This window comes from Aptenodytes patagonicus, chromosome 1, assembly GCF_965638725.1.
Source record: "Aptenodytes patagonicus chromosome 1, bAptPat1.pri.cur, whole genome shotgun sequence".
In the NCBI taxonomy this organism is placed as follows: Eukaryota; Metazoa; Chordata; class Aves; order Sphenisciformes; family Spheniscidae; genus Aptenodytes; species Aptenodytes patagonicus.
In genome coordinates, this window is record NC_134949.1 from 55946826 (window position 1) to 55973997 (window position 27172).

At 39.6% G+C, this 27172-nt stretch overlaps 1 protein-coding gene across 9 annotated transcripts in view; it reads left to right on the forward strand.

Annotated features, from left to right (window-relative positions):
• ATF7IP (activating transcription factor 7 interacting protein) overlaps window positions 1-27172 on the forward strand; it is a 122534-nt gene that overhangs the window by 66846 nt on the left and 28516 nt on the right. For 4 of the 9 annotated variants that reach the window (XM_076336387.1, XM_076336409.1, XM_076336419.1 and 1 more), the window contains exons 3-11: window positions 7533-7622; window positions 13198-13343; window positions 14511-14648; window positions 15866-15931; window positions 16627-16700; window positions 17203-17291; window positions 18603-19241; window positions 20846-20913; window positions 22364-26878. In XM_076336387.1, coding sequence (XP_076192502.1) covers window positions 7533-7622; window positions 13198-13343; window positions 14511-14648; window positions 15866-15931; window positions 16627-16700; window positions 17203-17291; window positions 18603-19241; window positions 20846-20913; window positions 22364-23809 — 2756 coding nt within the window. In that variant the 3' untranslated portion in view covers window positions 23810-26878. Of the gene's footprint in view, window positions 1-7532; window positions 7623-13197; window positions 13344-14510; window positions 14649-15865; window positions 15932-16626; window positions 16701-17202; window positions 17292-18602; window positions 19242-20845; window positions 20914-22279; window positions 26879-27172 lie in introns of those variants that run through there. The other 5 variants (XM_076336437.1, XM_076336427.1, XM_076336447.1 and 2 more) reach the window with 3 other exon arrangements.

A 27172-nucleotide genomic window follows, 5' to 3' on the forward strand; every position in this document is an offset into this window, starting at 1 on the left:
TTTTCTAGTACTGGGGATCCAAAAACCGGACATAGTGCTCCAGATGGGGGTTTCTCAAGTGCTGAACAAAGGAGAATCACCTCCCTTATCCTGCTGGACAACATTTCTTGTTAATACGGCCTGAAATGCTATTGAACTTATTTCACACTGCTGACTAATGTTCAAATTGTTTTCCACCAGGAATCAAGGCCCTGTTCTACAAAGTTACATTCTAGCCGGTCAACCCCTAGCCTGTCCTATTGCATAGAGTTATTCTATCCCAGATGCAGGACTTTGCATTTGCACTTGCTGCACTTTGTGTTAGCCCATTTTTCCAGCCTGTCAGTGTGCCTCTGAATAGCAGCTATGCCCCACAGAATATTTACAACTTCCCCCAGTTTGTATCTGCGAACTTGCCAAATGTGATCTCTTGCCCCAGGTCCAGGTCGCTAGTAAATATGATAAACTGCATCAGCCCAGTATGGTTCACTGAGGACTGCCTCTAGTGCTAAGCCACTAGCTGGACTATATACCACTGATGCCAATTCATTGACCCCATTGTAAAAAGCTACCAGGTCTGTCAGGTGCGATTTGCCCTTGCTAGATCCAAGCTGGCTACTCCCAGTCACCTTCCTCTCCTTTGTGTGCCTGGCAATGGCTTCCTCTGAGGATTTTTTTCCATAACCTCCCCAAGATGTAAGGTGAGGCCAACCAGCCTGTAGTTTCCCTGAATCATCCTCCTTCACTGTCTTGAAGATGGCTGTGACATTTCCCTTTTTCCAGTCATCAGGAGCTTCCCTTGGTTGCCGTGAAGATGGTAGAGAGGGACCTCACAATGCTAGCAGCCTACCTCCCTCAGCACTCTTGGGTACATCTCATCTTTCTTGTGGACTTCTCTGTATCCACCTGGCTTAAGTGTGCCCTAGCTCTAGCTCCTTGACTGTGGATAGCACTTCACTTCTGCAGACTCTGCCAGGGTCTCTCCCTCTGCTCCCAGGAACTTAGGAGGGAAACTTGCCAGTGAAAAACAGTCAGAAAAGTTGAGTACCTCAGCATATTCCATGTCCTCAGTTATTAGCTTGCCTGTCCCTATGAGCAGTGGCTCCACAATTTTCCTTAGCTTTCCTTTTGCTGCCATTGTAATTCCAGAAGCCCTTCTTGCCCTTCACATCCCTCACTGGCTTCAATTCCAGTTGAGCTTTGGCTTTTCTTATTTCATTCCTGCGCAACTGGACAATGTCCCTGTATTCCTCTTACTTACTTCCTCCTCCTGTGTAATTCTTTTTTATATTGGAGCTCTGTCAGGAGGTCCCTGTTCACCCATGCTGGCTTTCTTCCATGCTGGCTCTACATTCTGCACATTGAAATGAACTGTTCTTGTGCTTTGAGGAAGCTGTCCTTGAAGAACAACCAGCTCTCCTGGGTCCTTTTGCTTTCCAGGGCAGCTCCCTTTGGGATACTACCAAGTAGGTCCTGAATAAGGTGAAATCTGCTATCCTGAGGGCAAGGACTGTAATGATATTCATCCTGCTGACTTCTTGCAGGATTTTTAATTCCACAGTCTCATGGTTGCTGCAGGTGAACCTACTCTTGACCTTCATGTCCCAGACCAATTCTTCCTTGTTTATGAAGAACAAACCCAACAGAGCATCTCCCCTAGTTGACTCATCAATAGCCTGTGTCAAGAAATTATCTTCAGCACACTCCAGAAACCACCTGGATTGTGCCCAATCATATAGCCCTTCCAGTTGAAGTACACCCATGAGTCAGTCGTAAAGGCCTGCAATTGTGTGAGATGGCTCTATTGACTTTCTCTCCTTGATGAAGTAGTCTGTAGTGAGCGCCTAGCACAACATTGCCCATGTTGCTTTGCCGCCTTCACTTGCCCACAAGCACTCAACTGGCCTATCACCTGTCCTATGGCAAAGCTCTGGGCAGTCCTCTGCATAAAACACAACCTCTCCTCACCCTTTCTAGCCTGTCTTTCCTGAAGAGACTATGTTCTTCTGTTGCAACGCTTATAGTCATTTCAGTTATCCCACCATGTCTCTCTAATCCAAATGAAATAATAATTTTGCAGTTGTGTAGGCACTAGTAATTCCTCTTGTTTCTTGTGCAGCATTCATTTGTTTACAGATACTTGAGGTGATGAACCCTGAGTCACGATGCTTTCACAAAGGACAAGCAAGCACCTTCCCTGTCATGCTGTTGCCCAGATGTTTCCTCACTGTCTCCCATACCTCAACTTCAGGTTATGACAACCATTCCCTACCATGCCTAGTTTCAGGTCTTCTTCATTAGGTTAGCAAGCCTGCTTGCAGAACTCTTGTTCAACTTTGTCAGATGGTTACAGTCACTGCTCAGTAATTCTTGATCATCAGAGATTACCACAGTGAAAGGTGTGAAAACCTTGCCTGCAACACCTGTCATTCAGCCAGGTCTTGATCTTCTGATGCATGCACTCTTACTAGAGTTTTTTTTTGTTCCAGTTCATTGGGAGGATTGGTGATAATGCCACCTTGTAACCTTCACCTTTTTCTGCAGAGATCCCTTGTCACTCTTGGTATGCTTAGAATTGCTTCTGGTAGTATTATTGGTGCCCATGTGGATAAGCAGCAAAAGGTAATAGGCTGAGGACCAGATGAGCCTTGTTAGCCTCTTTGCAATATCGGGGATCCAGGCCCTCAGCAAGCAGCTAATGTCTTGAGGTATCAGGCAAGGTTGCTAGGTGGTTACCTCCTGTGGGAGGGAGTCCTTGGTGATTATCACCAGTCTCTCCTTTATGTAGGTGGTTGGTTCAGACTCAGCTGGCTCTGATGCCTCTGTTAATAGAAGATTTTCCTCTTAATGTGTTCCATCAGTGCTATACCTGTTCAGTAACTGCAGATTTGCAGGTAGAGAGGGAGTCTTCATTCTGTTGCTGGAAGTCACAGGCTTCTTACCTCCTCCATTTTGAAAATCTCCATTTGTTACTATTTTTAATATAGCCTCTAGCTGTCCCTATTTCCTTGCACTGTGGGGCTTGGGTTTTTGTCTGTGCAGGGTTGTAGTTTATCCCTTCTTTGTCCATTCTACAGTCAGTTCATCTTGTCCTACAGCTTCTTCTCTTTCTGACTCAGATCAGAGAGAGAACTTTTAAACAAGGATGGACTGTATTTTTAGAGTAGGATCTTTCAGCCTGAAAAAAGAGATGGAGGAGAGATGTAACATAGATTTGTAAATGGTAAGTGATATGGAGAATGGATATTTGCTGTCTTTTCCTCTACAAGAACCTCATGTATCAAATGGAGGAAAGGAAAAAAGTGAGAGGCAGGATCAAGGCATGGAAGAAGAGATGGTTCTCCATGCAGAGAACTATGGAGCTCCTTGCTAGCAACACTGTGACTGCTAAAAGTTTATCTACACTTGTCTTCTGTGGAAGAGGAATTTTTGTGAGGGCTATCAAGCACAGAAACCCTAAGGCTCTGGAGGTCTTCCACCAGAAATTTTTCAGAAAGCTGAGGAAGTTTTCTGGGACTGTGTAAATATGTTCTTTTCTCCTCCTTATATTCTTCCCACCTTGATCATCTACTGTTGACATGAAAGTGTTGGAGATAGGATCCTGGATTAGGTGAACTATTGGTTCACCTAACAGTGCAGCTGTTCCTATCTTCTTTCTGTTACATAGTCTGTACACTCTCAAGTTTAACCAAATGAGGATGCCTACCAAAGCAAATCTGAAGTGTTTCTTTCTCAGAATTGCTAGCACTTTGAGTGCATCCTAGACACTTTGATTCTAGGCTTCTCTACAGTAATGGCATTTCATGCCCTCCAAGGATAGTTTGAAAGAGAGCTTACTTCATACTGATCTTTGTTAAGGGAGTCTGAAGTCTAGCAGCACACCCAAGTACAACCTTTTAAGACTAAAGAGTACAGTTAGCATTTAAAAGAATACAGCTTGTCATAAATCATAGAATAGTTTGGGTTGGAAGGGACCTTTAAACCTAGAAAGTAGTGTTTGAAGAGAACTTCAGAGCATGTGAATGGCAGACAAACAACTAAACATGAACTGTTGTTCCTGTGTTGTGATAGAAGTAGCTGTCAAAATTCTTGAATTCACAAACAGGAAAATAAGTTACACTTAAGCGGCACCGATGAAACCACTTTTCTGCAATAATATTTCTAGTTCTGGTTTTTACTTCAAAAAGGGATAATGGAAGGCTTTCAGAGATTTGCTGCAAAAAAATATTTCAGCATTTGGGAAACAAACTTTATACTGGAAAGCTTAAAAGAACATGTTTTGTTCAGCCAATAGAAGATTAACGAGGTCTATAGTATCTGCAAACGGGAGCTGAATATATGGTGGAAAGACATTTCTTTAACATAGCAAAGACACAACTGCTGCATTTGATCCACTGGATTTTGCAAACCAGAAATCAGGCACACTTCTGTCCAACAGACTTTGGAGGACTGATTAATGGACGTTGGATTCATCAGTTGTAGTCTAAGTCCTTTATGGATTTTTTTCAACTAAAAATGTGGTAATAAATAACTGGAGAATATTGTGCTTTGAATCACTTGATAATTTTTTTTAATGTATTATTTTGTGATAGGCAGGAGGACTTGTGACCAAATAATACAGTAGTTCAGGTTGGGAGGGACCTCGAGGTCTCTAGTCCAGTCTTCTGCTCAAAGCAGGGTCAGCTGTGAGATTAGACAAGGTAGCTCAGAACTTTATCCAGTTAAGTCTTGAAAACTTCCACTGAGGAAGACTGGATGACCTCTCTGGGCAACCTGTTCCAATGACTCTCTTCATGTGGGAAATGTTTTTCTTTCTATCATAGATTAGATATGATATCTGGATATCATAGAAAAAAGAGATTGTTTCTGCTTACGTGTGTTGTCTCTTACCCTTTGCCATGCACCTTTACAATGAGTCTGGCTCCATCTTCTCAAAAGCCACCTTACAGGTATTGGAAAGCTGGTTTTAGGTCCCCATTAAGCTTTGTCTTCTCCACGCTGAACAAGCCCAGCTCCCTCAGGGTCTTACAGGTCATGTTCCCCAGCCACTTAGTCTCTTACTCCTTACTGAGAGATGATACAATGAGTGCCAAGTAAAGGGCAATAACCACTTCCTATTATATACTGGCTCTGTTCATGTAAATGCAGCTCAGGATGCTGTGGACCACCTTTGCTGCCAGGGCACGCCGTTGGCTCATGCTTTGCTTGCTGTCTATGCGAGTCCTCAAAGCAGAGCTGCTCCCCAACCATGCGGACCCTAGCCTGTGTTATTGCAAGGGTTCTTCCTTCACAGGTGCAGAACTTTTGCATTTGTCCTTGTTGAACATCATAAAGCATTTGTCATCCCATTTCTCCAGCTTGTCTAGGTCATGATGATTCCTTTGGAAATACATGAATCTGATTTCTTCATAAACAAAAATAGTGAAATCCTGTCATGTTTCGGGGGGGGGGGGGTGAAATCTGTATTCCTGTTTTATAATAACTTTTGGGTAGAGTTTGATCAAGGATTCACTACTGAGAAAGGCTGTGCTTTTGTACTTTCTTCTGATTGCTGTCTGTGCACATCAGTTCTAGCTAATCTATAAGGAGAATGTTGAAGTTACAAGATTATGAAATAGAGTATGACTGCAGTCCAGAGTAACTTGCAAATACTGTTCAGATGCTCTTAGGCTTGCTCATTATTTTTATTTCCATTTATATGTGTATTTTGGCAGAACCAACGTCCAAATAGGCATCCAGTCAGTTACTAAGCAGATCTAAATGCTTGCAACTGTAGAAATTATTAAAAGTTATTTCAACTGTTTAGTGACGGGCACACACCTAGTAAAAAAAAAACAAAAAAAAAACCAAAAAAAAAATGCCTTTTATGTTCAGATCCACAGCAAATAGTGTGACTTACTAAGATGACTGTGTGATAAATACAGTGATAACTTAATGATTTAAAAAAAAAAATTTTTATTATAGGGTTGTATTCATTGCTTCTGCCTGTCTAGCATCAGGATAACAAGATCGCAGCTTATCGGTGAAAAATAAGCTGATAGCCAATTGTAAAATTATCTCCATGTTATGGTTCAAACCTTCTTAACTAGAGAGGTTTAGCTGGGCATCATGTTTAAACCACTTTTTAGTTAAACGAGCTAAATTTGTTCACAGTGTGATGGAAGTTTGTAAGGAAGGGACTTCCTCGTCCCTGAAATTACTTTGTTCTCTACATAGAACTCAAAAAGCTTGGCTTTGAAACTTGTAACATATTTTACAGACATTCTAGGTATGTGTATCTTTCCATAAAATATTTATATCTTCCACTTGAATATTAAAATCTTTAAATTGTGGGAAAAGTACTCTTGAACTTAATGAATCTCCTTTAGATTCTTGGGTAAATGAGTCCTATTTTATTGATAACAATTAAATACATGAAGCTTATCTATAAGTCTTAAAGCAGGTGGCATTGGCACTATTCCATTTTATTACCTTAAAAATAAATCAGATTGGTTTTGAAGAATTTATGTGGTATGAGTATTATTTCTTGCATAAATTAACAAAATGAAAAATCTCATAATTTCAGTTTTTGATCTTCTGACTCCTTCCTTTTTCTGATTTATTAGGCGGCTTATTTTAAATCATTCAGATGTTCTTCATAATAGAAGTAAAATTTAGTGTTAAGAGAGCATCAAGTGTATCTTTGCAGCCAGAACTTTCTCTAAAAAAAGCTAGTAAACTGCTGTAATAACAAAATGAAAATAGGAAATTGGAGAAGTGTACAGATCAAGATGTGCTTGACAGTGCTGACTTGTTCTGTTATATTCTGGATTACTTTTAAGATTACATTAAAAGCTATAGTTCTATGTTGTATCTGGCAAGCACAGGAGGCAGCAAATACAGCCTGTATGAAACACATAATGGAAGTTCATGGAACATATAATAAAAGTTTTCAGAAAGTGTTAGCATTTTTCATTTTAACCTGTGTGCATTTGGGGGTGTTATTTCAGATTTTTCTTTATTTAAGAATTCCCTAAACTGTATGTTTTTAAAGGACTAGTCTTAAATTGTGATACTTTGTATTAGGAAGAAACTTTGAATGAAAATTCATATTTGTTAAGAAAAGAATAATCTAGGCCTTTTCTACCATAAAGATTATGGGTGAATTTGCCAATTGTAAATAAATGAGAAACATATTAGTATTTTGTTACTGAAAATTTTATATTTTTTTTCCTAGGTGAAAAATAAACTAAAATAATTTACTGAGAACTTTAACTACATTAAAAATACATAATTTCATTTCAGAGGTAACTTTGAGGCATTCTGTTGATTTTAAAGCTGAGCAAATCCAGAAGTGAATATTACTCTGTTGTATGGTAGTTCAAATTTTTGCTCTGAAGGTATCCTCTGACTTTTTTTCATCTCTGCATTCACTCTGCATCATACTTATTTCTCTCACCTTCCCTAACGTGGTTTTTCATAAGTATTCTAAGTTCACTAGTCAAAATAGGACTCTTACGAGACTTTTGTAGGTCAGCATAAGTAACACATGGGGTTTTTTCTTCTGTTTGTAGAAGAGGTGGAGGAGGAGAGAAGAAAGGAGAGTGAGGAGGATAAAGAAGGAGAAGAGGCCCAGAAAGAAGAGGAGAAACACACTGAGAGAAGTACGTAATGTTAAAACTATTATGCTTCACTGGTGGCATGTGTTAGAAACACTGAATCGTTGAGGTTGGAAGGGACCCTCAGAGATTATCTAGTCCAAACCCCCCTGCTCAAAACCAGGTCAACTAGAGCAGTTTGCTCAGAACCATGTCCAGACAGGTTTTGAGTATCTCCACACATGGAGACTCCACAGCCTTCCAGTGTTCTATTTCCAGTGTTTGACCACCCTCACAGTAGAAAAGTTTTGATATATTTGAATGGAATTTTCTGTCTTTCAATTTGCATCCATTTCTCTTGTCCTTTCACTGGTACTCACTAGGAGTTCACTGGTACTCACTAGGAGTCTTGCTCTGTCTTTTTCACTCTCCACCTATCAGGTAATTTACACACATTATAAAATCTCCCCTAACTGCCTTCTCCAGTTGAACAATGCCAGCTGTCATTTCCTCATATGACAGACGCTCCAGTCCATAAAACATCTCGGTGGCCCTACACTGAACTCTCTCCAGTATGCTCACATCTTTCTTGTATTTAGAAGCCCAGAACTGGACACAAGACTCAAGGTTCAGTCTCACAACGCTAATTAGAAGGGAATAATTACCTCCCTCAACCTGCTGGAGATACTTTTCCTCAGGCAGCCAAGGATGTTGTTGGCATTCTTTACCAACAGGGTACATTGGTGGCTCTTGTTCAACTTGATGTGCATGAAGACCACCAGAGCCTTTTTTGCAAAGCTGTTTTCTAGCCAGTCAGTTTCCAGCCTGTACTAGTACATGGGTTTATTCCTACCCCAAGTGTAGGACTTTGCATTTCCTTTTGTTGTACTTCATGAGGTTTCTGTTTGCCTATTTCTCCAGCTTGTCAAGGTGACTCTGAATGGCAGCATAACCATCTAGCGTAGCAACCACTCCTTTCAGTTTTGTATCATCTGCAAATTACTGAGGATGCCCTCTTATCCCATTATCTAGGTCATTAATGAAGATGTTAGTGTTGGTATCAGCATCATCTGCTGGTGTATGTTACTAGTGACAAGCTCCAACTGGACTTTGTGCCACTAATCACAGCTCTTGGAGCCCAACAATTGAGCCAGTCCATTTATCTAGGCCATACAATGTGAGTTTGTCTCTGAGGATGTTTTGGGTGTCAAAAGCATTACTAAAGACAAGATAAACAGCATCCACTGCTCTCCCCTCATCCACCAAGCCAGTCTTCTCATCATAGAAGGCTATCAGGCTGATGAAGCATGATTTAGAATCATAGAATCATAGAATAGTTTGGGTTGGAAGAGACCTCTAAAGGTCATCTAGCCCAACCCCCCTGCTGTGGGCAGGGACATCTTCAACTAGATCAGGTTGTTCAGAGCCCCGTCCAACCTGACCTTGAATGTTTCCAGGGATGGGGCATCCACCACCTCTCTGGGCAACCTGTTCCAGTGTTTCACCACCCTCAGCGTAAAAAATTTCTTCCTTATATCTAGTCTATATCTACCCCCCTTTAGTTTAAAGCCATTGCCCCTTGTCCTGTCGCAACAGGCCCTGCTAAAAAGTTTGCCGCCATCTTTTTTATAAGCCCCCTTTAAGTACTGATAGGCTGCAATAAGGTCTCCCAGAAGCCTTCTCTTCTCTAGGCTGAATAACCCCAACTCTCTCAGCCTTTCTTCATAGGAGAGGTGTTCCATCCCCCTGATAGTTTTCATGGCCTTCTTCTGGACCTGCTCCAACAGGTCTGTGTCTTATGCTGAGGGCTCCAGAGCTGGACGCAGTACTCCAGGTGGGGTCTCACCAGAGCAGAGTAGAGGGGCAGAATCACCTCCCTCAACCTGCTGGCCATGCTTCTTTTGATGCAGCCCAGGATACGATTGGCCTTCTGGGCTGCGAGGGCACATTGCTGGCTCATGTCCAGCTTTTCATCCACCAGTACCCCCAAGTCCTTCTCGGCAGGGCTGCTCTCAATCCCTTCATCCCCCAGCCTGTATTGATACCGGGGGTTGCCCTGACCCAGGCGCAGGACCTTGGACTTGGCCTTGTTAAACCTCATGAGGTTCACACAGGCCCACTTCTTGAGCTTGTCCAGGTCCCTCTGGATGGCATCACATCCCTCAGGCGTGTCAACCGCACCACTCAGCTTGGTGTCATCTGCAAACTTGCTGAGGGTGCACTTGATCCCCCTGTCTATGTCATTGATGAAGATATTAAACAGTACCAGTCCCAATACGGACCCCTGCAGGACGCCACTCGTCACCAATCTCCATCTGGACATTGAGCCGTTGACCACTACCCTCTGGATGTGACCATCTAACCAATTCCTCACCCACCAGACAGTCCACCCATCAAATCCATACCTCTCCAGTTTAGAGAGAAGGATGTTGTGGGGGACCGTGTCAGAGGCCTTACAGAGCTCCAGATTTTCCCTTGATAAATCCATTCTGACTATTCCCCATCACCACCTTCTTAATATGTTTAGAGATGATTTCTAGAATTACTTGCTCCATCGTGTTCCCAGGGATTGAGGTGAGGCTGACCATCCTGTAATTCCCTAGGTCCTTCTTGCCCTTCTTGAAGATTAGAAGAAAGCAAATGTCACTCCAGTCCTCAGGAACCTTCTGCTATTGCCACAACCTTTCAGAGGTTGAGAGTGGTCTTGCAGTCACCTCAGCCAGCTCCCTCGGCACTCGTGAGTGCATCCCTCTGGCTTGCATGGACTTGTGTATGTCCAGTTTGTTTAAATATTAACTCAATGCTCCTCCACTGAGAGCAAGTCTGCCTTTGCTCCAGGCTGTCCCACTGGTCTCAGGGAGCTGGCATTGCTGAAGGCAAGTCTTCTCGTTAAAGTATGAGGCAAAGAGGGCATTGAGTGCCTGGGCTTTTTCTGTGTCCTTTGTCGCTTGCTCCCCTGCCTCATTCAGCTGGGAGGATGTATTTTCCCTAGTTTTCCTTTTGCTGCTGGTATACTGGTAGAAGCCCTTCTTGTTGCCCTTCATGTCCCTCACCAGATTCAGTTTAAGGTGAGCTTTGGCTTTCCTAACCCCGTTCCCACCCACATAGTGCCTTTATCTTTCTCATAGGTCACCTGTCCCTAGCAGATGGGGGCCTCCACCCCCTGCAGGCAGGGAGTCACTTGCTGCTAATATGTGGTGCTACTGCATGGCTCAGACTTAACCAGTTCAGACATTTCACTGGGCACAGCTCCCAGCCCCATATCTGCTATGAGGGCACTGAACCAAATCTGTCATTGTCCTGTACATCTGCAGGCAGAGCGGGAGCTGCTGTCCTGATGCTTCCAGCCTTTGTCATCATGGGAGTCTCCATTTCCCATCTGGATAAGCTCAGGCTCTGACTGTACCTCATTTCGTAAAGCTGGGGGTTGCAGTTCTTGAGGTTGCAGGATCTTGGAGTATATCCAGTCAATGTGTTTCTCATAATTTCTGATGCTGTGCCATCCCCTGACTTTCTCCCATAGCTCCTTTAACTCGGCAACACAGCTTTCCCACTAGTTTGTACCTTCTGTAGCCAAGAAGCTCATCTCCTTCTGCCATAGCCTCAGCAAGAATGGGAGGCCCTAGATAATCCCTGCAGCCAAAGAGTTGCAAAGCCATATCTTCCCCCAAAATAGCTCAGTCTGAGTGGAGGCTCTGACATTACCAGGAGAGTTCCAGTGGCTGCTGGAGACCACACCATGTGGCACATCACCACCATTACTGAGTGCAGGGACCATCCCCCTTCTGTGCACCCTGCTGTGCAAAGTCCTATGTTTGTTAGCTGCTCTCTGGGACCTGTGCTCTAGGCTCAGCAGTAATACAGGCCTCTCCCTAGTACCTGCTGAAAGGGTGTTTGAGCCTCCATAAGGAATCAGCTGGAACATAAGCACAAAGCACCCTTTGATCAAGAACAGCTGACACAGCTCATTAGAAGCTGCTAGAGTTTCCCAGAAGTCACAGCCTCCTTTAGATATCCTTTCTGCTAGTAGCAGGCACCCTGAAGCTCTTCAAAGAGAATCTAAGTGCAGTAAAATCAGATGTAGCATCTGCTCTAGAACAAATTACCTGAACATTAAACATGTTCTTTTAATATGTAACTAGCTCTTGCATGTTTCAAACTACTTGTACTATTCAGTGGTTAGGCTTTTTCTAAAGAGTAGGAGTAGGAAAGAGTTGTATGGAAGATCCTAATAAACTTGTCTTCACTAGTGTGGAAATAGTGTTCTAACTATTCAGGATTTTTTACTATGAGTTTTTCTGATGGATGGAAGAAAGCTGGAGATGTAGCTGCTCTTTTTTTTTTTTTCTTTCTTCATTTTCCATTGTTTGCTGTCATTCTGGGAAAAAAAAAAATAAAAACTCATACCTTGGACATTTATATTGCTTGCAAATATTCAGCATTCTGCAAATGTTTATGAAGAGCCCTGTGGCCCTATAAAACTTACCTAAAATTTGAGGACCTATGCTTTCACAAACTTTAAAAATGACCTAGATTGTCATGCAGATTTTAAAATAGTACCTTTTAATAATTTTTAGTACAGTAGTGCATTTTTAGTGCAACTCAAAAAAAAAAAAAAATCAGAAACCATCAGAAAATCAGGTCAGACTGAAACCAACAGAAATCTAACCATCAAAAAATCAGACTATAAGAAATTTGTGAAGTTAGAAATATGACTCTCAAAGTGCATGTAATACAAGTAAAGAAAAAACAGCAGAGGAAAGTAACTATTTGTTATGCTGTTTCAGTCTCTAGTGAATCTTCGTTGATGTACTACTAATTCTGTCTTCCTATATCATCCTCAGGTTTGGGGTGGAGGGGTTGGGTGCTATGGTCTTTGGTGTTTTGACGGTGATCAGGTACCCACAGTATGCTCTGTAGCTTCCCTTCCTGATAATTGACCTAGGCTTGTTGTTTTATATGTGGATCTCTAGAGGATACAGTGCCTGGAGCTGGAGGAGTGAATGAGGTCTCTTTTTGGTTCTTTTATGCTTCATCGCTGTGATGAAAATGACTTTTATAATATAGTTCTGTTTTGAGTCTGTTCTTTTGTTAGATTTTTACTTTCCTTCTTACCCAAGAAGTAAGAAAAAGGTTTGAATGGTTTTTTTGCTCAGGGATTGGAGGTACCGGTTAAACCTTCATGGCAGGTAGAAAAAAAAGTTCATTGCTGACACAGGCAAAATGAGATTTAGTTTTATTTGGCTGGAATCCTGAGAAGAGGATTCCTTTTTCAGAAGAGGGTTGTTTTTTGCTTCTCAGAAGCTATGTTTCATTATAGGATGGTGCTGATAGAAGCAGGAAGAACTGGAGGCAAGTTCTGGAGAAGGGAATGGGGGTACTAGAGCCATTCCGCATTTGGGGCAGTAGTTTGGTGAATCACAAAGCAGAACTCACTAACAGGGCAGCAATGTACGGAGACCAAAGGGACTGTTGTTCTGCTTTGATGTCATCAAACATCTTATTTTTCCAAAGGCGTTCTTACTGGTTTAGGATGAAAAAGGTTAAACTGTGGACAAATGAAACTTCATAATAATCACGGCATTCTGCAGATACCTGTTTTGTCAAAGGTTCCTCAAGCAGCTGTATCTAATTGTTCCAGGTGAAGTGTCAAGGAGAAAGCGTTCCAAATCTGAGGACATGGACAGTGTTCATTCTAAACGTCGTCGGTACATGGGAGAAGATTATGAAGCAGAACTCCAAGTAAAAATTACAGCCAGAAGGGATGTTGACCAAAAATTGCAAAAGGTAGAATGGAGGTGCAGAATGAAGATGGCAAGCGCACACCTGTTGCTCGTCTTACTGTCTTTGAATTAGTTATTCTTTGCCATGTGATCGCTGCCCCCCCCCAGCACTTTATCTTTTTTGTGGTTGACAATTGAACGTAACTCAAATAACAAAGGTGGCTTAATTCATATAGAGTCCTATATAGCCCTACTTTTAAGAGGAGACCAAGTATCATTTGAAAACTACGCTGCAAGAGTTATATTGAAATGTGTAAAACACTTAAACTCTTAAGTCTCATGAGACTATAGATGGAGAATCTTAGCAAAGGAGGTATTTCAGCGTGGTAAAGGTTTATATGTGGTGCGCTTTATTGTGTACCTAGCTTTAAAGAAAGTTTGTCTCCAAATAAGAGTGCAGTCAACATAGTGTTTTGCAGATTTTTATAGAGCTGTTAATTGCCTAATTGCACCATTGGCATGTAAAGAAACCTGTGATCTTAAAGAAAAAAAATTCTGCCCTTCTTCCGTTAGTTAGCTAGAGCGTGTTGTAACTTCGTTAATGTAGGATGTAGAAAACTGAGCCATGTTTGTTGCTCCCCCCCCCCCGGGAAATTTTTGTCTGCAATAGGTGTAGGAGGGAGAAAAAATTTAAATGGTAAGTGTAACAAATAAACTTTGTGGAAATCGGTCTCTTCTTTTTCCATTTTTAGCTTCTGCAAGAAAAGCAACACAGGGCATTTCTGCTAGGGGAAAATGTATCTCGGAAATAAAGTTTTGTTGAATAAAGTTTCTGTTCTTTGAATGCCAGTGTCCCTCTCAAGAACAGAAAAGTAAGAGGAAAAATTAATTTGTGTGAACACAGCACTTTCTGAAAATATCTTCTGTTGTTAAGGTTCTTTTTATATGTAATAAGGTTTTATACACTTATCGTACCGCAATGGAATTAATTTCTTGAATTAATGGCAAAGAGGGACCATTTGTATTTGCCAAAATAAATGTAAAAACTTTTCTTAGCTGTGCTACCGCATGCTTTTTGGTGACTATAGATTTATTTGATTGACAGGGCAGAACCGTTGTCACTGTTCTGTTTGTAGCAGGATACCTGTTAAGAGTTGAGAATATTTTTATAGATGGTCTCCCAAATTCTGGGATTGCATTGTTATTTTTCTTTTTTATAATAATTTTGCAGGTTATCCAGAGACTGTTAGAAGAAAAACTTACTGCTTTACAGTGTGCTGTATTTGACAAGACTCTGGCGGACTTGAAAACCCGAATAGAGAAAGTAGAATGTAACAAGAGGCATAAAACTGTGCTTACTGAACTACAGGTGAGTGTTTGTGTGTTGAACTGCATACTATACTAGAGTCAAATTTAAAAGTAAGTTCCTCAACATTTGGTAGTAAGTCTCCTGTAGTTGTCCAGAGGGAAGCCATTTTGGCTTCACAGAGGGAAGCGGGGGGAAGCAGCAAATACTAATGTTGCTTTTGAGTTGTAGAATTCTTTTTCCCTACTCAGAAAGAAGAAAGCAACCAATTAATCATCAAAAAACCGCAAAGCAAATCTTCCTTCTGGCAAACTGATTCACTAGCTGTTAGTAAACTGCTTTTCCACTCTTCTGTTCCATGTAGACATTCTTCAAATAAATGTTAGGTATGAAAATATCTAATGCCTCTATGAAGCCAGAAATTTGCTTAAAAACGGAAAAGTGCAGAAAGGAGAGGACAATAGCACTGGACTTTGTAGAGTGTTCAAACAAAGAAACATCACATGATACTTAATCCATGTTATTCCCCAGAAACTAAATAATTATGTTCTAGCAAGGAAACAAATAGCTAGCGTTGAATGCAGTATGCTTTCTTGCATTCTTTACATAAATGATGTGCATAGTGACGAGATGAGGAACATGACAAAAATCAAAGAATTTTGAAGTGACAAGACAATTAAAAGCTTATGTCATAACAAATTCAAACAATAAGGCCATTTTACTTTTAACATAAAAAGTATGGAGTTTGCCAGACCAGTTTGTACTACATAACTCTTCCCCCTCACCGCCCCAGGCATTTTATGTTGACTTTTTGTTAAGTGCTATCTAAGATGTTTTCAGTATGATGAAGTGTATCAGTAAGAGGGAGAAATAAGATAAATGGGGGAAGAGTAGATAATACGAAAGGCAAAAAGGGGTGCATTTTTCAGTATGGTTGGTACATAAGGCATTAAAACAGTCAAATGCTTTCAGTTGCTTTCATTCATGCAGAATATTGCGTGAACCTCTGCAAGATGGATTCTGTTGTGCAATTGTGAATAGGAAGGAAAATAATTCAAGTTGTCTCTAAGAGATCTTGATTGTGATACACGTGTGTGTCTTTCTGCTGCTCCGAAGTAATATAGTTGTACTGTATTTCAAGGAAGAATAATTTCCCCTAATATGAAAATAGCCTTTGACTTGATGTCTTAATTATATGTCTTTTAGTTTGTATAATTTCCTTGATGGTTCTTGGGGAGGATATTTATCGTTTTGTTTGTTTTCTTCTTCTTCCCATTTAGGCTAAAATTGCTAGATTGACAAAGCGGTTTGGAGCAGCCAGGGAGGACTTGAAGAAAAGACAGGAAGTAAGAACTAGATTTGTTATATTAGTTTTTCTGAGTTAGCCTAAACCTTGTGTTGAAAAATAAAGAAGTTTTATATGCAGAAAGATGTGACCTGGGTCAGTGGTTTTCACAAAGTAGGTTTGTCTTGTTTGGTTAAAGGCAGTGATATGAAAGAGTCTTTTAACATCTGTTATGTAATTCTGATTTGTATAGAAGGTCCTTTAGGCATTTTTAATATGAAAGCACCTTAAATTGCATGTAAGTAAATCTAATTTACTTCGATATGAAGAGTACAGAGTAAATAAAAGTGAATCCCAGTTCCTTGATTTTGGGGGTGGAACGGAGAGAGGAGAGGAATGGATACAAACAATAGTATTTCTCTGTGTCTAGAATGTATATTTTGGTTTAGTTACTGTGAAGAAATGGAACCTAAAAGTCCATTAATGTTCAAGAAAAAATTTTTTTTTATTATGCTATAAAAACCTGAAGGCAAGAGACTTATAAAAAGGGAGGATGTAGGAGAGGGAGGCAGGTAGGACCAAGGAGGTTTTGGGGCGTTGTAAAACATGTAAAGTTGTCCTGCAGTGTTGGCTTCAGAAAATTTATCTCTCACACAGAAATGAATGAATATGAAATATAATGAAAACATAAGTTTGCAAGCCGACTTATGGTTGTTTTGTTATGGCTTTTCTCTTTTTTTTTTTTTTTTTTTGTAGAATTCACCAAATGCACCTCTGTCACCAGGGAAAGCAGCAAGTGACACTGCAAACACAAACAATGCGACATACCGGTAAGCAAACCTCATCACTGTGACCATGTTAAAATTTACAATAGGACACTTGAGATACCTAATGTAATGTATTTTCTTTTTTTAATTAAAGTGCTCTTCCTTTTCCTTCATTGCTCTTCAATTGTAAAATTCAATTTTCTTTCACAGAAATCATAAATGGACAGTATTGAATCCATTCTTAGGTAAACTGAGATGAGTGTCATTTCAGCGGTTAAAAAATAATGCATAAAAATGGAAGTTTAATTTCAAGGAAAGGAAAATTCTCATGGTGAAAGGCAAACTTGGTGCAAGCACTTGAAAATTTACAAATAATTCTGCATTTTTTTTTTTTAGTAGGGGAATATCCAAAGTTAATTTGCATGGGGGGCAGAAGATAAATGGGTTTAGAAAACCTCAATGAAAAGAATAGCTGTAAAATAAGGGGGTTTTTCATAATTGTACTGTTCATAATTTTACCTGGTGTGGCTTATTGAGAAATGCTAACTGAAACTTTGTTCCATAGAAATGCTGGCACAGTGAGGCAGATGCTGGAGTCAAAGAGGAATGTAGGAGAGAGCACACCAGCAACTTTTCAAGCCCCTGTCAATGCAGGTAAGAAACTGCCTATGGGCTATAAACACACTTCTTAAAAGTTTTATTGCTTTCCATTAAATGAGTAATTAACTGAACAGAGCAAAACTGGGGTTTATGACTTTTTTTTCTGACATCAAAAATCATTATTTTTAGCTCCCTACCACATTCCCAGTTTATATTTGTGTAGTGTGCTTACCAGGTAAGGGAAAAAATGTGTTGATTTGGCCAACAAGAACATGTGGGTAAATTAGATGCTTCAGCGGACTGCTTGCAGGATATGGCAGCAAAACTTGCAGTGTCTCAGCTGCCAAGAAGTGAAACACATGGCTCACAGGCCATATCATGCTGATATTTTCCCCTCTAACTAATGACTACAGAAGTTGAGCAGGGAACTGAAGGAAGTCGTAAGCCTCATTTCTTAAGGGAGTCAAGTTGAAAAATGGAGTTCCTAGGTTAGAATTTTATAGGGAATGTAGAATCAAAACCCCCATTAACTACATTCATTGTAGTCACATCATCCTTGGTTTTAAAAATAGTTTACCTAATACTGAATGCTGAATCTTTTCCACAGAATCATCTCATAGTAGGCATATACTGGCTTTCTGTAGTGTATTATGCTCCTGATCTTTAGCTTTAATCCTAAAATTTTGTTGCATAAAAGCGAGTAACTTCTCTGACACATTAATCCTTGGTTTCAGTAGAACCTTCCAGATACAAGGTCCTACCTGTACAAAGCAAGTTAGTCATAACTGACTTAGTTTTTCTTTTCTTGTGTTTTCTGAAGGACCAGTTGTTCTACCATTTCTGCAACGAGTGTTTAAAATGCTACATTTCATGTGTTTTCAACAGTTAAATCTTGGAGCTTTCTTCAAGCCTTTTTGTGTCATAGTTCTTTGTATATCTTAATTTTTTGCCATTTTTATATAGTTCTTTCAAACAGCAATACAGTATTGACTGTATCTTTAGGCCATTGAATATCAGAGTGTACAACAGAAAAAGAGTACCTATATCCTTTCTTTGCAAAAAGTTAATCATATACCACATTTTTCATAGAATCATAGAATGGTTTGGGTTAGAAGGGACCTTTAAAGATCATCTAGTCCAACCCCCCCTGCTGTGGGCCAGGACATCTTTCACTAGATCAGGTTGCTCAAAGCCCCGTCCAGCCTGACCTTGAACACTTAAAATGATAGGGCATTCATAACTTCCCTGGACAACCTGTTCCAGTGTCTCACCACCCTCATCATAAATCGTTTCCATTTGTTGTGTTGGAGTGAAACTTCCCACTTGGTTCAAATACTTAAATTTTTAAATTTGTTGTTGTTGTAGTGCCAGCTTCCAGTCTTGCTGCTGCTTCGACAGTTGTCAGTGGACATCCTAAGCCTCAGACCCCAGTGACCTCCACCAGCTCTTTGACAACAACAGTTCTTCCCACAGCTAACACAGCTACGGTTGTAGGCACTAACCAAGTGCCCAGTGGCAGCACTCAGTCAGTGTCTGTGTCATTGCAGTCTTTGCCCGTAATCTTGCATGTACCTGTTGCAGTGTCATCCCAGCCTCAGCTCCTGCAAGGCCACACAGGGACTTTGGTCACTAACCAACAGTCAGGCAACGTTGAATTCATATCTGTACAAAGCTCATCTACAGTTGGTAGCCTTACCAAAACTACAGTGTCTTTGGCATCAACTAACCCAACTAAACCAAACAACAGCCCATCTGTGCCCAGTCCTGGTATTCAAAGGAACTCTCCAGCCAGTGCTGGGTCAGTAGGCACAACGTTGGCAGTACAGGCTGTTTCTACTGCACATCCTGTTGCCCAGGCTACAAGGACTTCTTTGCCCACAGTGGGTACTTCGGGACTTTATAATGCTACCAGCAGTCGAGCCCCCCTACAGATGAAGATTCCCCTCTCTGCATTTAGTAGTACAGCTCCTATTGAACCACCCACCGTTACAGCGCCCAGAGTTGGTAAGTTACGCTTGAATGTTGACACTGGGAAAGGAAAACAGTTGTCAAAGGGAAACGCAAAACTCCACTCCCGTGGAAATTTTGTTTGTTAGTGTATTTTACTGAGATGTTTTTTCTGGGTTGCCTTTCTGTTGGAATTGTCAAGATCAAAATCATCTCTGTAATCGATGTGTTTCAGCCATTGTTGAAAATCGTCTCTCCTTAGAAGGGAGTCAGCAGTGTGGCTCTGTAATCTTTGTTTTATTTAGAACTTGATTTATATCATTCCTAGCATGAAATCAGAAACTCCTATTCTACCATTAACAACTTGGTATTTATTTTTAATACAGCCTCTCAAAATAATCTGGCTGCCTTTCTAAGCAAAGACATACTGAAAGGAAAGTATAATCATTAACTTAATTTTCACAACATTTAAAAGTAAACAAAATGGGGGGAAAAAATGCAACTGAATACTAACCTTGTTCCAAAGAAGTACATTTATTGTATTTAAAATAAAGTCTCTAAATACAATGAATGTTCAAATACGGTATCTAGATTAACTATTTTAAACTACTTTCTCTCCATCTTTGGCCATGACATGATGATTCTCTGCACTTCTCATTTTACATACCTTGAAAATTTTTTTCAAGAGGTCCTCAAGATTTCTAAGTGAGTTGGAATTATAGCAAGTTTCTCATTGGCACAATATAATGTTAAAATGAACTCAAGCAGAGCTTGACATCAGAACTAGTTCTATTTCATTTTCCCATCCTTAAGTTACCTATGTTAAAATAAGTCTTCCACAGAGTTGGACAGTTATATGCTTTGTATTGATTTTTAGCTCTAAAGCTAATATAATGATTTAATACAACATAGAAAGGGCTGTGATAGATCAGGCACAGTGACCAAAGGAAAGGCCTATGTGTCCAAAAATGTGTCTCATTTTCTGCAGTTCACATAGCCTTGGTGAAGTTTTCTAGTAGTTTTCTCACTAGAATTGAAACACTGCTTTGGGCCAGCACTGTTGCTGATAAGCTCTGGTTAAAATGGAAAGGAAGGAGAAGGAGAACTTGGATTTAAATGTTTACACCAAATATTCAAGCAACTTCTGCTTAAGTTGCTAGTGTAGTTTGTTTGGCTGAGCTAATAAAGATGCTCGGTCTCCCTGAACAAATAGTCTCAGTTATGTATCTTGCAGTCTGTTTAACCATCCATTGTTCAGTCAGGTTTTTTTGTACAAAAATGCTGAATAGTTGTTTAATACCTTGTCAGTTTACAGGCAGAGGGAGGAGAGGTTGGAGTTATGCTTTGTCCTCAGATAGGCAAGGGAATTGTTCATAAAATATTTTGAGTACACTGTCAGACTTTCAGGGAAGGAAACATGTACTGCTTCTAGGCCGGAAAGTGCCATTTTGCTTTTCTGTATCCTCTGTTCCCTCTGAAAAATGGTAGTAATCAAGCTTGAATACTTACAATTGAAAATTAGGGCTGAAAAATATTAAATGTGCCGCATACTGAATGTTTAGTATCAAACAATTTTGAGTATTGCCTCCAAATTTGTATAGTGGATAGCAGTATTTAGTACTGATTAGATACTGCAAATGAACAATTTCTTGACCCCTCAGAAAACCAGACAAGCAGGCCACCAACAGATACTTCGGCAAACAAGCGAACTGCTGAGGGAACAACACAGGTAGGTTGTTGATTATGTTTCTATATAAAATTCTAAAGTTACAATCCACAGGAGAAAAGTTCTTTACCTTTATTGCTCATAATGAAACAATTTTAGTTTCTTTTTTGTGCCATCCTTTCTAGTTTCTGTCCATTTGTATTTTTCTTCTTCTGATCCAGAGTATTACTTGGAGCATGAGCTTCTGATAATCTTTTCAGAAGTTTTCTGATGGGGTTTGTCTAAGTAGATGAGTTAGTAATTCAGGAGCACACTAAAAACATGTCAACAGAGCTAATGTGCAAAAGAAAACCCTGCCCAGTTTTTGTTTGAAGGGCTTGAACTTAAAGCTACAAATATTTTGTAAATTATTGCAGCTCCCTCATTTCCACACTAATCCAGAAGTTAATAAGAATTGGGGTTCTAATATTTCATTGCCATACGTCATAGGAAAAAAAAAAGGAAAAGAAACTTTCTTCAGGAATAACTACTTCATGATAAAGGAGAACTTGCAGTACTTCTGGATTCCTCGTCTAAGATTTGTTGAACTTGCATTGAAATTTAAAGGTTGACATTAAGCTATTTAAAATTATTCGTAATTAATTTTATTTCTGCATACAGATACTTCACAAAGCACCTCATACTTATATTGCTGTTAACTGGAATTCATTTTATTAAGGGGAATAAATAATTTCTTCTAGCCAAAATTTCCATATTTAATAATGTTTCAAGGTACAGTTAAATCTGAATTGTATTTCAAAGCAAGAAGAAAATATACTGGACAAGATTCTGGTTTTCACCTGTCGCAGAAATAGTCTGGCAAAGATAACCAATATTACAGAGTATAAATTGTGCCTCACTCTACCTTTTTTTAAGGCATTTCATAAAGAATGGTTGTTTGGAACTTCCTTTTTCAAAGATACCTGTGGATTATAGCTATTAAAACATTTGTCAGTACTTAATATGTAGAAAATTCAGTACCAGAATGGATGACAGATGTACGGTTTTAAGATTTAATTTTCAATGTAAGATGCGTATTTTGGAATTTTTCTTCTTCGGTAGAGCCTGAAACCCGGAAAAGATTTTGGAAAAACAGATTGTGTGTGATAGTGGTATTTAGCAATGGAAGGTGAGCAAGGAGGGAAATAAAATACACATGATGCTTTCCGGTTTTCAGTCTTCTGTTATAGTGTATGTTTCTAGGTTTGCTTTCAGTCAAATCAGTTAAAGCATGTGTAATGCCATGGTTAATAAAGAAGGACCTGATGGATTTTAATTGGCTAGTGAGGTATGGAATTGACATGCCATATCATTTGAAAAATCTAGTTAATGCCACCTGCTTTTTGTTATGTAAAATCCAAAATATTATGTATTACTCCGCACTTCACAGCTCTCAGAACAAAAAGTAGTTCGCTGTGTGCCGTATACCTGTGGCATATTTGATGGTACAACTTTGATCAATTGTTTCGAAAAGCAGTTGAAACAGGAAGAGACTTCATCAGAAAATAAAGAAGCGGTAGAAGCAGCACAGACGAATTTTAACTTCCCTGAGGATGTCCTCTTTGGCTTGGAGGAAGAGGAAGAGGATGCTAAGAGCATCAAAAACACCCACAAGCAGACTGGCTGGGCAGCTAACCTATTAAAACAATGGCTGGCCAAAAATGGCAAGGATCCTAGCTTTGAATTGGTCCCAGTAAGTGAACTCAATGATATCTTAAGAGAGTTTTATTACACAATAAGGAATCATGATGGAAATACCTACAGTGTGGCAAGCTACAAGTCAATGCGTGCTGGCTTAAACCGGCATCTCAAAATGCCACCTTATAATCGTCAGATTTGCTTAATGAAGGACAAAGAGTTTGCTGGTGCAAACATGGTATTTGTGAGCGTGCTGAAGATGCTGCGCATGCAGGGAAAGGATGAGACTCACCACCATCCTCCTATAGCCGCTGAGGACTTGCGTAAGATTAAACAATCTGGTGTGCTGGGATTGCACAGTCCACTGGCACTCGTCAACAAGGTGTGGTTTGATTTGCAGTTGCATTTTGCCAAACGAGGGAGGGAAATTTTAAGAGATCTGGCTCCAGATGCTTTTGTTGTTGAGAAGGACAAGAATGGGCGTCGATACGCTATGTTTAGGTATCCTGGCAAAGGAAAAAATGGAGAAGATCCTCATAAAATGGGTAAAATGTATGATATGCCAGGGGACCCAAACTGTCCTGTTTTTTCCTTGGAGCTTTATTTGTCTAAGTTGCCTCCGGAGCCCCCTGCCTTTTACCTGCATCCTTTAAAGCTAACGTCAGAGCAAATGCAAGAACAGCCTGTCTGGTACAAAAGAGAACCGATGGGTGTGAACTACTTAGGTACCATGATGCCCAGGATAAGTGTGGCAGCCAGGCTCTCTCAACGATATACCAATCATTCTCTCCGAACTACCACCATCCAGCTACTGTGTGAAGCAGGACTGGGGCCTAGAGAAATAATGGCAGTGACAGGCCATCGCTCCGAGTCTGCTATTAGACACTACTGGGGAGCTGCGGAAGTTCGCTACAGGGCTTGGTCAGATATAATGGAGAATAATGCCCCCAGTTACCTATATAGCAAGATCCCAAATGAAGTGATAAAAGAATCACTATCTGGTGCCTCCACCTCTTCTATAAACCATGTTGTTCTAGAACAAAGCAAAATTTTATTCCCTAAGAAATCTGTGGTGCCACCTAGCACTAATTCTGTGACTTTAGTCCCTGAGGGACACCCAGCTCTGAATTCCAAAAGCCCTGTCCTGTTGAACCACAGTTCTTCCAAGGTGTTTCTCCCCAAGAACATGGCCAGTGGGAACCTAACTGCTGGTCCCCTTCAAGGCTGTTGTAACAAACCTGTCTTTATAAAGCGTGTGATAAAACAAGAACCAATGACTTGATGCTTCTGTAATGGAACTGATTTCAAATGAATTGCTAAAATGAAAAAATTATCAGATTTGTTTTTTCACTTGGTCTACTGAGAAAATTTCTTACAGTCTAGTTCAGCAAGAAGTATCCTGTTCGCACTCCTGAAGTGAGCTATGGAACAGAAACTTAAACAGAGCAGGGCTTGGAGTTTGTATGACTTTCTGTGGCAGCTGGGACTCTTTAAGTGGCTGAGCAGAGCTATTTTAAAAAAATGAAAGGGAGATACTGATTTCCACTTAGCTGAAGAGCTATGCTTTCTTCACTAAGTGCATGGCTTTTATATTTTGTAAAGAGTGTATTTATTATACCATTTTGTGCCTGCTGGCACTAATGTAGCATTTTACAAATCAAATACTTGATTACTGAAGAGCACGGAGAAAGTAGAAGCTGAATGAAATATACACAGATACACTACAATACATATGCATGAAAACACCTGGAATTGCTTGACCACTGTCACCCTCTCTGTTCAAATTGTTATCGGACCTACCAGAGGATTGTGCCTTTTTTTTTTTATTAAACATTCTTCTAAATTTATTTTCTCTGTGAGCTGCAGATTTGTATTGCAGGTCTTTCCTTTTCCTATTTAATAATTCTGGCTAAGATTTCAGTCATTCTGTTCTCAAAAGGCAATATTTGATACAAATGATAGTAAAATTGGGATCTCTTCAGTTGTGCATGAAATGGGGAAAACATTCTCAAAAGAGTCAAGAACAGGTTTGTTGCTTAAATGGCAAGTAATTACAGTTGAAGTGTTGTCTCTGTATGTGCTTATCTTGTGAGAGGGGGTTTTTTTGTATTTCCTCTCACCTACCCCTTCCATTACATTTCACATTGTCTTTGCAGTATAGTCAGTATAGTCTTTGTCAGTACAGTATAATTCACAAGAAGCACATCTGTTCTTCCCCACCAAACCCTGTCCAAATGTTATTTTTGGTTTTAACTTCTTTAGATTAGTTCACTATAGTAAACTGATCCTATCATTAAAATTTCCATAGGAGATTTTTAGAGGTTAGAAATTCTCAGGATAGTGGATGTGAATTTTGTCAGAGAAATGAAATTGTAGTTTAAAAGTCTCCTTAATGAAGAAAAATTACAAATTAGGAGGGCTAGTCATAGTTCACTTCTAATGAATCACACTTGAGAATCTAACTCACGGTTTGTCTCTGCTATTCTATGCCATGATTTTCGTCAAAGATTCTGATAAATCGAGAGATCTTCCTGTAAATAAAAATGGAAAACTGGTCATCAAATCACAAATTATGGTAGGTCCACTTTGGAAGAAGAAACAGTGTAGCATTTAAAACTGTTTTCCATTGTGTTAACTGAATGAAACTAGAATGGCTTCGTCCTTTTGAAATGCATGTGTATTTGTGTGTACACACACGCGCCCACACGCACACGGGTTTATCACACTAAGGACTTCACTGGAAGTGTTTATGTTGCTCAGCAGTGGACAAAATAGAGAAAAATCCTAACTGAAGTAACAAATTGACCATGATAAACTCTCAATTCTGTGGAGAACTTCCTTGCTGGAAAAGGCTTTCAAATATTGAATGAGATTTGCCACTTTTGTTATAGTCTGAACAGAAGACTTGATGCCTGAACTTTGGAGGTTTTTATCTTGGCTGATAATGTTTACCTTTGTGGCCTTGGGTAGGTTATTCATACTTACTGCATCAATTTTCCAAAGTGTAAGACCAGCACAGACTGTTCCATTTTCTGATGGATCATGCTAAAGATCAAAAGGTTTTGGAAGTGCTATATTCATGTTACGTATTGTGTTTACAGTCACTTTTATTTGCTGTTGTTATAAAAATGATTGAGCTAGTTGATCAGATATAATTGTTAATATAAAAATTACTTCTGCACAATCCTACACTTCCTTAGTTGCAGCATTAACTTACGACCTCAGTGACTAGAGGAGGGAAATCATGGATTTAGGATTATCATTTTGTCAAGTCTAGAGTAAATCAAATGGAAATGGTAAAGAAAGTAATCCTTTCTAACGGCTAGAAAGAAGAAAAATTGAAAAAACAAAAGGCAAACAGTTATCAAAATATAGGAGAACTGTGCAGTAACTTATTCTAGGATATTTTAGAGTAACCTAGATTTCCAAATTTTAGGGATTAATACAATTCATAATTCAGCCAGACTGGCAAATTTAATTTCTTGTTCAAAAAGATTTACTCTAAACTTTCACCAAGATGGGTATGTATTATTTTTTCCCAAAAAAAAAATTATTCTTGTCTTTGTCTCAAGTATTTGCTTGTTCCAGCATACTGGTGTTGAACATTATCCTGCAGAAACAAGAAAAGTATGTTGCAGGGAGATGATGCTTTTTTGTTCCCTCTTGCTGCATACTGTGGTCATACTGACCACATGCCCTGCTCTGATCCTAACTGCATCTGGTTAACTCACTGTCATATTGCTGATTGTTTCATTCCTTAACACGAATCTAGTTGGTTATTTAAATTGAAAAAGGGACTCTCTTGGCCAATCTGGGCATTCTTTTTAATTATCATTTGGCTTCTAACTTGACTTCCATTCTGTTGGCTCATAATTGGATATTTTTGGCTTCTCATTCATTAAATTCAAGATTCTATTGGCAGCAACTATACAATGCCCTCTTACTACCTTCAGTTTGAACCTGATACTTCAAAGCTACTGACTGCAGTATTACTAGCTTTTTATTTTTGTATGGGAGAAATTTTTTTTGAAAATGAGAAAAAAGCATTCCTGGTTTGTGCTGGAAGTATTATTGCTTCACAAGAGCTGGAGTCAGTGTTCACTAAGCTTTCCACTAATATTTTAATTCGTTCTAATTAATAGAACATATTTTTAACCTTCCAGAACTGAAAAAGCTTTCTCCTGTTACCCCTCTCACCCAAAGTGTTAAATGAATCCTTCCTACATGTATTTCCTTTCTAGAAAAGCTGAAGTAGGCAAACAGAATGGGTGTTTTGCTGCTTTTGTAAAGTCAGCTTTGGCTGTGTGTACAGTAGTATGGGGAGCAGGAGGTCCTTTTTTTTTTTTTTTTTTTTTTTTTAAACTGTGAGATAAAATTTCAAGTCAATCCTGTTCATTGCAGTACAGGTTATGCTGTGTGAACATCATGAATTATATCAAAATGGACGTGAATTGGAATCCTCAGTGACAGTATCAGCAGAGAACCTCAAACAGAAAGATAACTGAGTTTCTTCCCGCCCACCCCGCTTCCCATTTTATTTTCATTATAGGTGAAGCATGTTGGTGAACCAACAGGTTAATTACAGTTTGTTTATCTGTGAACTTAATACAAAATAGTTAATCATCATTTAAAATTCACATTCAAC